General features: G+C 45.7%; 1 protein-coding gene across 3 annotated transcripts in view; it reads left to right on the top strand.

The window, feature by feature from the left end:
• Positions 1-16,049, top strand: part of NBAS (NBAS subunit of NRZ tethering complex) — a gene marked incomplete at both ends in the record, with an annotated part of 254,711 nt that overhangs the window by 177,895 nt on the left and 60,767 nt on the right. For all 3 annotated transcript variants that reach the window (XM_084235165.1, XM_084235164.1, XM_084235163.1), the window contains 3 exons: positions 2,154-2,264; positions 10,629-10,879; positions 11,906-12,240. In XM_084235165.1, coding sequence (XP_084091291.1) covers positions 2,154-2,264; positions 10,629-10,879; positions 11,906-12,240 — 697 coding nt within the window. The remainder of the gene's footprint in view (positions 1-2,153; positions 2,265-10,628; positions 10,880-11,905; positions 12,241-16,049) is intronic.

Genomic DNA, 16,049 nt, shown 5'->3' with positions numbered 1-16,049 from the left:
CCCTTTATAAACATCTTGCAATCTTAGGGGTAACCCTTAGGCATAAATGTTGTTATCCCCATTTTGTAACTGAAGAGAATGAGGCTTATTAGATGCAGTAGATAACTCACTCCAGTTTACATAGATGGTAAGGATCTCAACTGTGATCTTCAACCTCCGTTTGTCCACATCAAGGCCATCCCATCTTCACCACAGCGCCCAGCGCCTTCCCCACACAGCTGCTTCCTTTCCAAGGAAGCTTGGCATGCGGTTCAGCCTGGCCTTTGAAATGAAGTGTAATGGTCATTTCTCTCTGCTGATAAATCACTCAAAAATAACAGAGATAGTCCTGACTGTATGGGAGATATGTTATTTTTTATCATTATTACAATCCTTGAAGTAGTGGAAAAGTATCTTTGGTACCCTGTAATTTTCATTATCCTAGGATTCTTTCCACTAGAAAGCATCCCAGATTCTCTTTAGAGCAGGGCAGGGTTAGAGAGATCAGGGAAAGATAGTAGGAACGAAGTATGGCAGGTTCAGTTAAGAAGAGAATATGGAATAATTTTTCTCCTCTCTGACCTCCTAGAGGTTCATTGTTTCATAGACTTATTTAATGCCCAGTTTGGAAGAGACTGAAGAGATCATTTAATCCACCCTTCTCATTTTCGGGGGGAGGAATCTGAGAGCGAGAGAGCCTTAAGGAGTTGTCCGTGGTAACACGCCAGGAGTAGAGAGATGCTTCCTACTTCCAAGCCCTGTGGCCTCTTTCTTCAGGCATTTTGTGATCCTTGGTGCCATACTCCTGGTTTCCCGGAAGAGGTTATCACGGAGAATAAAAGTTTACAAGGGCAGGCGTGCCTGACATCACCAATTACATCTTGCTGGGGTTTTTGTCCTTTATTTTCTTTTTAAGGTATCCAGCTAGTGTATGCTATTTGAAGTATGTCCTAGAGGACAAATACATGCTTTTGATAAATATATAATAGAACCTTTCCACAATCTGTTGCTTGAAAAAATCGGCAGCCGTCTTTGGATGTCTTATTTAAAATGTCAGTTTTCTTTGGATTTCTGAGTTGGAGGCGAGAGTCAGTGTCTTCCCCACAGGATTGTCGAAGTGCCTGCGTCCTCCTGCTCTGCAGCTGCGCCTTCAGGTGCACACAGTCTGACCATTCTTTATTTTCTTCTTGTGCATCTGTTCTAGTGGTGGCTGTTTTCTGAAGGTGCATTCTCTCTGCCCGTATCCCCTGCGGGGCTTGTATAATTTGTTCTAGGGAGTCAGTCAGGGTGACTTTGAAGAGGGCATCACACTGTTTGGTTCTTTCCCACCTTTGCCAAGGGATGAAGACGCCGCCTTTAGTGGGCTTGGACCCGTGCACCCGTCTCCCACCGTGGCGCGGCCACCTGGCCAACATGCCCTTTCCTCATGGAGTCCTCATCCCGTGGAGTGGGGGCAGGTGCTCCAGACACAAAGAAGTGATTTTTATTTGACAGGCACTCTTTCTTCTGCTTCTTTGTTATTGTCGCTAAGCAAAGAATGGCTCATATTTTTAAAGGTTTATGGAAAATCACCACAAAAAACTCCCCCCAAAACAATAAAAAGATTATGGGACAGAGGTTGTGTGGTACAACGCCTGACAGATTTATCTCTGGCCAGTTACAGAAGGTGTTTGCCAGTCCTGGCTAAGGGAACATAAACGTCCTGGCCTCCTTAGCCAAGGGGCTCTAGTGTCTAGGCCGAGAAGCTTTAGAGCGCAGCCATTTTGGACAGTTAATCCTTTGCTGTGTGTGTGAGGGGCCTGCTCTGTGCATCGTGCGCTGACAGTAGCACTGCTGACCTATAATCACCGGATGCCAGTAGCCCTGCCCCCTCCTCGCCTGCCATAACAATTGAAAACGTGTGTCTCCACACATCGTCCGCAGCCCCCAGGGACAAAATCACCCTCCGCTGTGAACCGCTGACCCAGACAGTTCATCGGTCCAATCTGATGCTCTGCAATGAACAGCATTAACGTTCCTTGGAAGCACTTGCCCTGAATTGCCGTGAACTGTCTTCTTAAGGGCTGTGCTGACTGCACCCCTCTCAGCTAGAGAGCAGGCCCCATGGACGCTTTCTTTGCTGATTAAGGTAACGTGTCTCTCTTCTCTCCCCTGTGCTGGCGACCTTGATGAAGAACGCTGGAGGAGAGCGTCTGCAGCATCGCCCTTTCCCTGGCCCAGCGCTACGGGGTCTCCCGCCGCGAGGTGTTTATGGCCCACCTGGAGTTCCTGTTCACTGACAGCGGGTATGCACACCGCGCGCGAGCTGGCTTGTTCCCATGTCTCTCTTCGGAGGCCATTCTAGCAGCACCTTGAAGTTGTAAAGTACAATTTCAGTTTTCTTTTTGGACACTGTAGACCAGTATCTTTGTATAGTCTTTTTTTTTTTTTTTTTTTAAAGATTTTTATTTATACAAGCACGGGGCACAGTCAGAAGCGCGGGAGGGTGAGAGAATCCACCAGAGCCAGAGCGGGGAGCAGAGCAGGCAGAAGGACCGAAGTACACTGCTGAGGGGAGCAGCGGGCGGCAGGAGAGGTCTGCGCGCCATCTGGGACCCTCCTCCGGTGGCCGGGGAGCAGCTGGGGATCGAACCGGCGCTGCAGAGGCTGCGGGCAGCTTCACAACCCAGCGCTCAACTGCTGCGCCACCGGGGAGGCCCTATCTTTGTATAGTCTTTATACATTATTGCTACACCAATCTCAATACTCTAATGATAGCCTATTAGTTTTTGTTTTTCAGTAAAGATAGTCCTAAATTAGATTTTTAATATTCATTCCAGTGGGCAAGACAGGAGAGATCTGCCTCGCCATGTGGGAATCTCCCTGGCCTGCCGGAATCGAACCCATGCTGCAGAGGCTGCGGGACAGCTTCACAGTGCTGTGCTTAACCCGCTGTGCCGCTGGGGAGGCCCCTGTTCAAAGGTTTTTATGGAGAGTTGGTTTTGTACCAGGCACAGTGTTAGACACGAGAGTTTTGGGGGACGCAGAAGTGAGTGGTCTGGCTGCCTGGGTATTACTGTCAATCGTTGGAGACAGATAATAATTGAGAAATAACATAAGCAGCATGACACATGCAGAGTAAGAGAGCCCCGTGATGGAGTTTGACGTGGCTATGGAAGGTGCTCATCAGGAAGTAGCGCTTAAGCCCTGACCTAAATAGTGAGGCCAATACATGACAGGAAGAGAACCATGTTCTGGGGAGACAACAGCCCTTGGCAGGCAGGGACGCAAGCCTGAGGCTTAGCAGGTGGGCAGAGTGGGTGAGGCCCAGAGGGCCAGGAGGAGCAGAGTGTGATGTGGGGCTGTGGGGAAGCCTGGAAGCCAGACCAGACAGCAGGCCTGTGCAAGGCTCCCCTGAGGGCTTTGGGCTTTCTCCTGAGAGTAGCAGGAGGGCTATTTGAGGGCTTTAGTAACTGAGAGGGAGGCAGTGTGATCTGCTGTGCATTTTGATACCATCATTTAGGTAACCGTGTTGAGGAAAGATTTTAGGGCGGTGAGCAAAGACATACACACGCTAGTTGGGAGGCCAGGATCGTAACAGGTAGCGGTGAGTGACCATGGTTTGAGATAGTTTTGAAATACAGAAGGGAAGGTGAGAATGGGTTTCGAAATCTGTGGAAGGTGAAATGAGCAGCACTTAGTAAGGACAGAGGTGATACGAAGGTGAGTGTAGAAGGGTCATGAATCACCTCAGGTTGTTACTTGGTCTGCCAATAGGATGCTGACATCACACAACAAGATGAGGTGACTGAGGCGAGTGTGAGGGAAGGAGGGTGTGGGGAAGCTGCACGTGCTGGAGCAGCCGAGTGGAAAGGTCAGGTCGGCCCCAGATCTTCCTGGTCTGGAACCCCAGAGAAGATGGAGCTGGAAATGCTGCCTTGGGAGCCGCGTGCACAGAGGTGCACAGAGGTGCTGGGTCCACGGTGGGGGGCGCGTGCTCTGGGACTCGGCGTAGAGAGAGGAAGGAGACTCAGACGCTCCGAGCACCTTCCTCAGCAAGCGGTCGAGGCAAAGCAGCCGGCGGAGGGACAGAAAAAGCAGAGCAGGGGTATGAAAATAGGTCGAATCCCCCCGAACAGGCAAGAAATGCTTACAGATTAGATGCTCTCATTCTCATTAATCACTTTGAAATTTTGGCATCTACATTTTAAGTATTTACGGATTGCTATTTGGGTGAGCATTTTCTCTGGGATAAATACTGTGCTGAGGTCGCCTTTTTTGAGGGGCACTAACATGTTCAAATGTTTCTTATGTATATTGGCATTTTATTAAATATCTTTTCCCTTTTATTGAATGTTACATAAAAAGCTGTCAAAGCCATACAAACAGGATGCTTCATTGGTCTCTGAGTATATTGAAGTTATCAGGCAGCCTGGTGATGTGACGACGTGGCGGCATCTCGTCACACCTGATCGCGGGATGATTAGGCCGATGCGCAGCAATTACAAAAGCAGGAAATCATCGCCTCCTGGCGTCATTGCTCACGAGTAACAAACACCTAATATTGATTTAGCAAGTGGTGTTGGGTGCTCCTGTTCTTCACGGAAACGGCAGTAATTTGCCTGCCTGTTCAGTCAGACTTAGCTCCATGGGTATTAAAAATCAGCTTTGCTAATACGACAGAAATTGCCCAACATTTGCTTGCTGAGTCAACGCCATGGGAAGTTAACAGGTCAGTGCACAAGGAAAAGAAAGTTCTTTGCCTTAGGGTTGTGTTCCTGTTCCTTCACAAAGTCATTTTCCCCCTGAATTTGGTTTCCCTCTAATTTTACATTTTCCTTCCTCTCTGTTGAGTTTGGAGAGATTACCTGCCTCAGTGCAGGTTTGGGGGAGCAGCACTGCAGTAGAACGTGACCTTCACACCAGAAGAGCTGGGGCAAATCCTAACTGTGCCTCTCTCCAGCTGTGTATCCTCGCCAAGCAATTCTCTGAGCTCACTCTCCTTAATTCTGGGGGAAGGTGTAATAAAAATTAAATGTTTAATGATGAAATATCAAGTCTATTGTACCTGACACTTACTCTCTGCTTAACAAAGGGCAGTTTTTCCTGGGGTTTACTCCTGTAATGAAGAGCTAATTCTCTCAAACATCTCTCAAAAATTCTCTCAAACTCTCTTGAGTTCCTGGTTTCTTTAATTCTCCCTTACTTTTCCTTGTCACTTTCTTGCCCTTAGCAGTTTCAACAGCATTGGTGGCTTTGAGTGGCCTGGAGTTGGCCCAGCTGGCAGACAACAGCTCGGGTGGCTTCTCGATTCTACTGGGACATGTTTAGCAACCCAAGTTCAGGGATGTTCTACCATCTTTCTCTCTCTGGACCGAGTGCCCACCTTCACTCCTTGGTGTCTCTTTGGTGGATCCATAGACAACATTAACTAGGACATGAGGCCTTCTGGTGGGGGATGGTGCTGGAGTGAGACTATGTTTCAAGATCCAGATCAACTGGCCATCACCACCAACTGAGTGCCCAGAGCCTTCCCTGATCCTCTTGAGTCTTTGTTTCCTCAGTCACCAGGACTCCTGTAGGGGAGCGTGAAGATGCGTGGAGGAGAGTAGTGCTGCCGCAGTCATTCCTGTCATGGTTCTTTGTTAGTCCTGCTGACTCCATGACTGTCTTTACGGTTTGGATACAGGATCATTTAAAAATGCCAGGGATGCTTTCAGTTGCTAGAATAGTACCACATGTGTTCATTCATTAAATAATAGTATTTTTATAGTCTCTTGTACCCCATTCACTAAGTTAATTTCATTCATTCACTGAAATTAGTAGTCTTGTGACACTTTTGTTCATTTATTAGGTATTATTTTTTAATAGTCTCTTTGTGCTCCGGGGGTAGGTTTGAGTGCTGAACAAGAGAAACACGTCCTTACAATTACAGAACTAACATCCTAGGGCCTCCTACCTCCCCATCCCAAAGCACACACTCGAAACAGCCAAAAACAAAATCACTGGTCATAGTAGGTACCATAACATGAAAAACACAAAGAGCAGGCAGGGAAGCTGCTTTTTGGACATGGAAGGAGCTGCCTGTTGAAGGAGACTGGAAGGACAGGCATTTCAGGCACAGGGAACAGGTTCTGTGGCAGGAAAGGTCCTGGCGTTTTTGAGTAGCTGAAGGAAGACCATTGTGCCTGTTGCTGAGGGAGCAGAGGACAACTTGGGCAGAGCCACCTCTGACAATCCACCTCAATGCGTTCTCTATCTCTTCCTGTCTCATTTAGGCAGCAGATCTGAAAGCCAGTCTGCATTTTCATGAAGCTCCAGGATTAGGACTTTCAGGCACACGGGTGACTGATTGCTCCAGGGACTATGCATGCACAGCAGACGTCGCCATACCATCTTTGCATTGTTGACAGCGTCAAGCTCCTGTAGGCCTGGGGGACGGGCCCGATAGAGGGGGTCTGTGCTGTGCTATTTCCACACTCAATTTCCTGTTCTCTGTAGGATTCTTTTGGCCTCAGGTGCAAGGATGGGTAAGAGCAAGGTAGAGCTGTAAAGAGAGGAGTAAACTCTCAGGTATCTACTTTTTCCTCAGTTGGCGCAGAAGGTACACAGAATCTCGCCTCAGGGTGGCTTTTGCTCATAGTTTAGGTTCGTGTTCAGATTACCACATTGTCGAGAATTCTAAATTGTGGCCTGCTCTTTCCTCTCTTTCTCCCTTAGAGGAAGCCTGGCTCAGTTGAGTAATGTGAGAATAGCTAGTGTACAGAGGGAGGTGTAAGCTAACTTAGCTTATTAAAAGTATGTCATAACATTTAAAATTAAGATAAAATTCAAGACCAGGAATAATTTAAGAGTGGGAAAGGTTAAATGGAGATACTCAGTTCATGAGGGGTCAAGACTGTCTTTGTAAAGGAGCTCAAGTGTGTTCAGGTGGCTTCCACGACACCACTATTCACAGACAGTCCACAGCACCTCACAAGAATTCCTGTGACAAGGAATTCCTGTGACTCAGACGCTGTGGCAGTCATCTTCTGATCAATGTCCCATGGATCCACTTTTCCGTTTGCAAGGACATTTAGCCAACATGTTTGCAAAACTGAAAAACGCCACCATTATTTTGACCCCATTTTCCCTGCAGAATCCTATTCTCTGCTGTCAGGCGACTTTTCAGATCAAGTTGGCCGCATCAAGTCCATCGTGGTTAGAGGGATGAGTTATGGCTGAGAGGGTAGAGCTGTCCCTTTCACAGCAGTCGGTGGTAGAGTCCTGTTCGCTCACTTCGTGACCATCCGTTTGCGTCATTCTGTCCTCAGCCTGAGAAAGCCTCCTCCCTTCCCTGCCCTTTCTCCCAGCCTTCGCCAACAACCTTCCCTGCGCCCACTCCTCCCAGCCCTTCCTCCCCTCCCCTGCCTCTCCTATGGCGTATTCCTTGCAGCCAGCAAATTTGAGACTGGGTGGCCACCCAGTCTCAGAATGAGCAAAGAAAAATGTATTTAAATGAGTGTTCCTCTGTGACTCTGAGTTTTTTCAAAACATGCCATTCTTGAATCACATTTTTTGTTGATGCACAGTTTGTCGCCATTACAGAACACATTCGTCTTGGCATTAGTACTAATAATGTCTTCCTTCTGCATTGGGTACCACTATCGCTAGTTAGTTCCTATGCTTAATCTCCGAACATTAAATATTTGTGCTCTGTGTAAGCTGCTTTACAGCTAAAACCCAGTTCAAGTAAAGCACTTAAACAGTTTTAAGGGTGATCATTCATTTGATGAGGGAGAAGTCTACAGTAACCCTGTGGCATTTCTTCCTACTCCTTTAAATGTGGGTTCTTGGGGATGGTTTTCTAAGCAGAGATTTCATGTCTTGTTCCAAAGTGAAGATAACTGCTGCCTTCAGTGGAGACTGTTAAAATGGATTATTGATTACGAGCATCTATAAACGATCTTAGCACATTGTAATTTACCGAAGAAGGAGGGTTTGGTATTTATCATGTGTCAGTACAGTATTCCACTATCTCTCTTGACAAGGGAATTAGGTCAAATTGCACATCGGGCAAACTGAATTGTAGGCACAGAAGAAAAAGTAGGCGGGCAAGGAAAGTTGATTGAGAGAGTCTTTATTCAGAATCAGGGCAAACGCAGAGGAACTAAAACTGCTATGATGTAATCGTTGTCTGTCCATTTGTAGATGAGTCCGTCTCGAATCCTTGGTTTATCAGGGGATTAGGAGTGAAGAGACTCTGAGTCCATGCTGGGAGAGAGAATTGATGTCCACGTTACAGAAAGAATCCTGTGACTCTAGCCGTTGTGAGTGTGAGCCGTTCACCTTCACGATTCAGTGACTGCTCTGTGTCTGGGGCTTAGGCAACTCACTTAACCACTCAGAAGACAGTTTCTCACCTGTGAGCTGACAGTTATGTTGGTTTAACTTGCTTAGCATAGGTGTCTGCATACTTGGTGCAAGTTGGTTTTCCACCCTCTCTGGACCTGTGGCGCTGCCCACAACTGTGTGTCCACACCAGCATGGTAATGGGTGTGCAGTCTCGACATTGCTTTCAGGCTTCATTTTGCAAACTATGAGGGAACATCAGAAACACGTGAAATCCCTGTCATGCCCCACTGTGTGCACATGTCTTTCACAGATGCCACTGCATATTTTGAGGAGTGAGAGGATCGAGAAAATTTTCCACCAGCCAGCTCTGTGCTCACTTTTGCATCTTGATATTTGGTTGATATTTTTGCTTCCTTCCTTTCTCTAACACCAAGCCCAAATACTTACGCCTTCTGTCGTCATTGATATCTGTCTGCTGAAGTCCTCTCTTTAGTGATCAGCTCTTAATTGAAATGTGATTAAATGTGATTGCGGGCCTTTTTGCGTTACTTTACATTGTTGTTTGTGCTGATACCACACCTTCGCTGTAGAAAGCCTTACATTTGTGTTATTTTGCATTCATGACACGTGTTGAATGCTTCCTGTGTAGCACACACTAGAGCTGGAGACTGAAAAACTCAGGATAAAGAAGGGTGGTGCCAGCTGTACCACAAGTGGTACTTTGCTAGTGAGGGAGACAGACAAGGTAATAAATGGTGAAGCCTGTTACGAGGCTCGGAATAGAAGGATACTCAGAATAGAAAGGGGATTTATTTTTAATAGATCAAGGGCATTTTTACAGATGGGTTTTTTGGGGGGATATGTTTGAATTGTGCCTTAAAAGAAATAAAAGATTTCTTTTGAAATACAAGTTAAAAGAACACTTTAAAATTACTTGGTGTTTTGACTTATAGATTGATGCTCAGATCTCACCTATTATCAGACTATCATGTAAATCTCAAAGCATAACTTGTGTTAACTTTATCTCTGTAAACCAAACAAATGTCTCGGCACATTCTGAAAGTGGTGATTCTAGTAGCCAGAGCATCCTCTTTCAGAGGAGTGGCTGTGAAACTCTGTGAACTTGAACTTGGATGCTGCTGGAGACCTCACGCACTGCCCCCTGCATTCTCAGGGCTGCCGCTGAGAGCCCCGGGCCTGGGCGTGTCTCCTGGGGCTGCCTGCAGGGCCAACTCCTAAGATGAGTGGGTACGAGGCCCAGCATGGGGCACTGGCATCACACTGACAGGGGCACCACTATTTTGTCCAGGAAAAAAGCATGAGATAAAAGTATAAACTCCCCCACTTCACTTGAAAATATGAACTGATCCACCAGACAACTTCTTAAGACTTTTCCCAACGGTTTAACCTTAAATGACTTCTTAAGTTATGTCATAAAGACACCTAACTAAAGGTGAAAATGCTAAGATACATGTTTTATTCAGGTGGCATTCATGACTACAGAGAGTTCAAGTGAGAGTACAAATGTCTGTCTATTCTTTCCTATTTTAATTCCGTTTGAACACAGCATAAGATCTGCATGTTTTGAATATCAATTCGTGACTCTTGGATGGAAAATTTATGCCTAAAATCTGGGGTGACTTCCTAAATTCCTGGAGTAATAAGGTTGATTACATTTCTATAATGAAGTTCAGCGTGTACGTTTTTGTAGGGGTGAAGAGTGAGGAGAGGGCACTGGCAGATCTGCCTTCATTTCCCACTTACCGAGTTTCAGGCTGTGTTCCTAGGCTTGGGAGGGTGAGGTGGTGCGCCTGGCGGGGTTGTGGTGGGCCCTGGGAGAGAGTGTGAGAACTGGGCGGTGCAGTAGCAGGAGCCTCGCAGGCTTGTTTTCCTGTGTGGGAACTAACCACACCCTGGAGGTTTGCTGTCTCTCATTACACGGGGAGATGGGGCTTGAAGGAGTAGTCTTTCTTCCTGGGGTAGCAAAAAAGAAAAATGCTTGTTGTTTAATGAAGGACAATAATCTAATCTTAACAGTTTCATTCTTTAAAAAAAAAATTTATTGACAGACCATTGCATTATGACGCAAGCTCGGGTTGTGCGTCTTTGTAAGTCGGTGCTGCACATGCTGACTCAGCTCCGTCTGCCCAGCTCTGCCCCTCACACATGGCTGACCTCGTCTACACGGCTGACCTCGTCTGCACGACTGCCACTCCCCTCTCGGCCTTCCTTTCTGGTAGCCACTCATTTGGTCTAGAGTCTAAAAGTTTATCTTTGTTGTGTTTGATTCATTCATTCGTTTTGTTTCTTTATGTTTCTCTGTCTCCTAATTCTAGTTTGTCCACAATAGAAATTGAAAATCGAGCCCAGGCCCTTCATCTCTTCGAGACTTTGAAGACTGACCCCGAAGCCTTTCACAAGCACATGGTCAAGTACATTTACCCCACTATTAGCGGCTTTGATCATGAAAGGCTGCTCTACTATTTCACTCTTCTGGAAAGCTGTGGCTGTGCAGATTTTGGGAAGGATGCCATTAAACCAGAAACCCACATCCGGTTACTGAAGAAATTTAAGGTCGTTGCATCAGGTGAGACGATTGTGCCTGTGCTTGGGCTCTCTCTTTGCATTAAATACGGGGATTAACCTGCACTCAGTGCTGTCCTGCGCTGTGACGAGCATAGGTCTGCACCACGGGGTTTTGATGCTCATTAACTTCAGTTATCTTTCCAACTCCGTGACTCAAGGTTGTGGGAATTAAATACCAGAGAAACTAAGAGCCCTATTGATGGTCACACAGTGACTGACTGCTTGGCGAATGCTCCAGAGACCTTTCCCTACTCACACTGGTTATATTTATCTGTAGAAATGACAAGCCCGAGACACTTCACAGTAGACCGTTTGGCGCATTTTACTTCAGGAGCCTAGAACCTTGAAACTTAAGCCTTAAAGCATGATTCAACTACTTACCTGTGGTTGAATTGAACCCCTAAAATGGGTGTCAGTAAGCTGTGACTTGGTGATAGACTATCCACTGGAGTCCTTAAAATAAGAGCCTTTACATCTTTGATAAGTTACAGAAATCTTTAGAATGTGTTTATATCTTAAAGATGAAATACATTAAACCAGTACAATATTTTATCATTTATAAGGCGCTTTCAAATCTGTATTCATTTGATACTCATAACAGTAGTGAGATATGTTATGAGCTGAATTTGCTTTAGTTTGTCAGTTGCTTACTGAGGAACCAAGTTAGACACTGGACTTGACAGGAGAAAAAGGAGGGAGGTTCTGCTTCTGACTCTAGGAGTTGGTGAGAGGCCAGGTGAGTGACACAGGTTACTGAAATCTAGAGGCTGCGGAAGGCTGAGGAGATGCCTCCACCTCCTGGACGGGCAAGGAGGTGAGGCTGGGAGAGATGGAGTGACAGGCCAGGAGTGCACCGTGGGTTAAGTGCAGGCTGGACCAGAACTCAGATCTTGTATCTAGTTGACAGACTGTTATGGCTAAATTGCTAGATCAGTCTTTCATCAGCCGTGCAGGAGGCTGTTGCATGTTTGAAAGCTCCTGGAGTTTTAGGTTGGAATGAGCTGTCTTTTTTTCCTCTTCCCACTAGGTCTTAATTATAAAAAACTGACAGATGAAAACACCAATCCTCTGGAAGCATTGGAGCCAATTCTTTCAAGTCAAAATATCTTATCTATTTCCAAACTTGTTCCCAAAATCCCTGACAAGGATGGGCAGATGCTTTCCCCAAGCTCTCTGTATACCGTCTGGTTGCAGAAGTTGTTCTGGACCGGAGACCCTCACCTCATTAAGCAAGTCCCGGAGTCCTCGCCGGAGTGGCTTCACGCCTATGACGTCTGCACGAAGTACTTTGATCGCCTCCACCCAGGTGACCTCATCACTGTGGTGGATGCAATTACGTTTTCCCCAAAAGCTGTGACCAAGGTAACCGAAAGGATCGCTCAAAGTCGATCGAATGCTTTAGAAAAAGTGAAATTGCTCATTCATTTGGCTTTTATTTCCTTTCTTGAAATGGGGGATAATTATATGTTTAGCATTTTATTTATTTGTTTTTGCTAAGTAAGAGGTGTTTTAATTTGGAAATCATTTTCTCTATCATAGATGTGCAAGTAGTCTAGATAAGACACCGACTATTCAAATTTACACGTCTTTTACATGTTGCAGTTAGTTCTCTTAATAAAATGCTGCTTCCTGTCCTTTCCTGTCCTGACAAGGGGCAAGAACCATGGGGCTTTCAGTTCCTTCCCGGTCCACATCACCAAGGGCCGGGAAGAACTGGCTTTGCACTCAGAGCCAAGGTGACAGCCTCGCTGAGTGTCAGTAGGCTGTGACTTGGTGATGGAATATACACTGGAGTGTCTGTTGCGTTTTCCAGCTGCTGCTCTGTGCTCAGGTCTGAGTCCTTATGTTGGACTCTAAAACCTGACCTGGCTCTTTGCCACTGTCTGGTTTCTCAGGATAGATATTGTAGGTTGCCCTCTCACCATTGCAAAATGAATGTAAGCTTCCTACTGCATGGACCCTGGCATTTTCTCTCCTAGGAAACTCCAGGCCTTTGGTCCAGGCTGCTGAGCTGGACTGCCCTTCCACTTCTTTTGATCATCTCTGCCCATCTTTGCCGCTGCCAGAACTTTACCCTAAGTTGACACATCTACCTAATAATCCTGTCCCAAGTATTTTTATTATGGCGAATATTATCCTGAAAGTTGGGTGTCAGGGTGAAGAATTTCAAGCCACTGGGATTCCTCTGGTTGGTCCGAAGTTGGAAGAACTTTAAGTCTTTCACTTGGAGATTGGCACAAATAGCAGTTTTAACATCTATGGAGAATACTGGTTTTAGCTAATTCACTAATTGACTAAGTTAATAGGGGTAGATAACCAAGGGCTTCATGTTTTATTATTATAACTCAAATAATCTAGTTAATAACTTTAAAAAAATTTTATAGTCACTGCTGTAAAAAGAAAATAATCATCTGAATTAGAGAAGAAAATAAAGATGATTTCAAAGGAGGTAGCCCGATATATTTGAAAAGATCACAAGTTGGAAGTCACACACCTGGCTTTGACCTCTGAACCTGCCCCTTGTCAGCTGTGTGGTTTAGCCTCAGGAAGCACATAGAGCTCTACCTCCTTATTACAATGGATGAGGAAAATGAGTCTTCGTAAAGTTAAGAAGAGCCACAATCTGGACTCAAGGAGAATTATTCCAGAGTCTTTACTCTTTGTCCCCAGATGATCCCGTCTCTGGGAAGTCGGAGCACAAGCAGCTTGAGTCACAGGAGCTGGAGCCTCTACAAGATGTGGGGCCAGAGCAGCGGGGGCACAGCCCATGCATTTTCTGCCACGTGAAGCAGCCTGCATGCGATGTGTTCAGAGCAGAGCTGGGTCTGAATGAGGAGGGCGGGCAGGAACCTGGCAGTATATGGGGAAAGACCAGAAATCCAGCAAACTCTCGACTTGGAAGGTGGTCAAAGTCCAGATATGCATAGCAATGCAGGAAACACGTCCTGGGGGGAGGGCACCAAACTAAGTGATAAGTAATTCACAGACTTGGTTCCTGTGAACTGACTGGAGGAGGCAGAGAAGCAGACAGACCAGTGGGGAAGATGGAGGGTCTTCTTCTATCTAAGACATTCCCTCCCCTCAGACTGAAGGCAGTTTTAAAAAAAAAAAAAAAAATTTTAAAGATTTATTTATTTATGCATTCAAGAGCTGGGGTACAGGCCAGAGATAGGGAGGGGTGAGAGGATCCACCAGAGACAGAGCGGGGAACAGAACAGGCAGACTGACTGAAATACACTGCTGAGGGGAGCAGCAAGGAGAGAGGAGAGATCTGCTGCGCCCTATGGGTCAGCTCCCTGGCCAGGTATTGAACTCTTGCTGCAGAGGCAGTGGATTGCTTCATAGTATGGTGCTTAACCTCTTGCGCCACCAGGGAGTCCCCTGCAGGCAGTTTTAAATGAGGCCAGCAGCAAAGCTGCCCAGCTCACCAAGACCACATGCTGATTGTGAGCATGTATGTGGAAGTGGATAGAACATTCTAGAGTTCCCCAGCAATAATTGATTCATGATTAAATTTAAGAGTTGAATGGAGCACCGCACTGTGAAGCTGTCCACAGACTCTGCAGCGCCGGTTCACTCCCGGCCTGCCAGTGAGGGTCCCACATGGCGCGCAGACCTCTCCTGTTGTGCCCAGTGCTCCCCTCAGCAGTGTGTTTCATCAGTCTGCCTGTTATGTTCCCCGCTCTGTCTCTGGTGAATCCTTTCACCCTCCCACGTATCTGGCCTGTACCCCGGTTCTTGTATAAATAAATCCTTAAAAAAAAAAAGAAAAAAAAGAGTTGAATGGAGAGACCACTCAGAGTTTTAGTTACCATGTTTAAAGTCAGGTGATTTTAAATTATAGCAGTTTCCGATCACCTCAGTTTTTTAATTACACCTTTAAGATGCCCTTCAACCACCTGACAATGTATGACACAATTATTTGTGCATCTATGTTCATTTTCCTGAGGAAAAGAACCAGAGCTGACCCAATAAAGGTTGGGTAAGTTCATTATGGCATGGCCTTCCTTCTGAAATACTCAGCAAGATGGCTTTTTATTGCAGACTGTCTCAAGAGGTGGTTTTCTACTGAGTCAGGTAACTTATAGCTACATTTAAAATTAATGTTATGTCTTTCAGACTAGCTTTATAATTTTCCTGATTATTTTTAATTAACAAGATTTAAATTATCCATTCAGAGAGGAAAAGTTTAGGGAAAATGCATGTTTAAAATCACACAGTGCTGTCCTGGGGAGAAAGAGTATAAAATCCAAACTGAAATACAACCCAAACATGTCAGAGGCCACATTTGGAAAAGAAAGTGCAGCTGGATTTACCCAAATTTGCAAAACACCAGATGTTCCCACAGCTTGTACATGATGTTGAAAATGTAAAATCGCTGTATACTATTCACATATAGTTTGCAGTTTTTGAATATGTACCCACATTTAATTCAAAGCCATGCTTTTGGAAAGAACTGGTGAGCTAATTCTAGAATGCAACCAAGAACAATAAGCAGTTATTCAGACAGGAGAATTCAGAAGAGAATTGCCCCAGAGACCAACTTCAGTGCCCATTCCCTAATAAAATAAACCAGGGAAGGCTCTTCACCCTCATGATAATAGTCGCTCAGTTGCCATTTGCATTGACAGAATTCATAGAAGTTCTGGGGGAATTGTTCACAAAATGCTATTATGTCATTTAGGCAGAGATTGAATTTGCATGACATTTGAGGTGATGAATATGCAGAAGGAAAAAGAATACAACTGTTTAAAAGTGTATTTGCTCCAAATCTAAGTTGTTTCATTTGGTGGAGTCAGGCTAGATTGCTCCTCTGCTTTTCCCATTCAGCGAGAAGAACCATTTCTGTAGGGGGGCTGGTTAGAGAAGCGATTAAAGCTTAAGCACAGCTCAGCACACTGTTTACTTTGTTGAGACTTGATTTGGTTAGGAGATGGTGGGGGGCTGGGCAAAGGCCTATCTGCATGTCCCTGACCTGTATGTCTAATACTGCCCACTTGCTCTCAGTGACTGATAGAGCTACCCCATAAATCAGGGCACAGGAAATATTCTCACGTATGAGATGTTCTCCAGAAGCTTGCTGGGATCCCACTTTAAAACCTGAGGTAACCACACAATGCAAAGAGGCCTTCTAGAGCCTGGTTTGCTGCTTCGCAGCCTGAAGTGCTTTA

This window comes from Talpa europaea (assembly GCF_964194135.1).
Source record: "Talpa europaea genome assembly, chromosome: 6".
NCBI classification, from domain to species: domain Eukaryota; kingdom Metazoa; phylum Chordata; class Mammalia; order Eulipotyphla; family Talpidae; genus Talpa; species Talpa europaea.
This window is presented reverse-complemented; position numbering and strand designations above follow the sequence as displayed.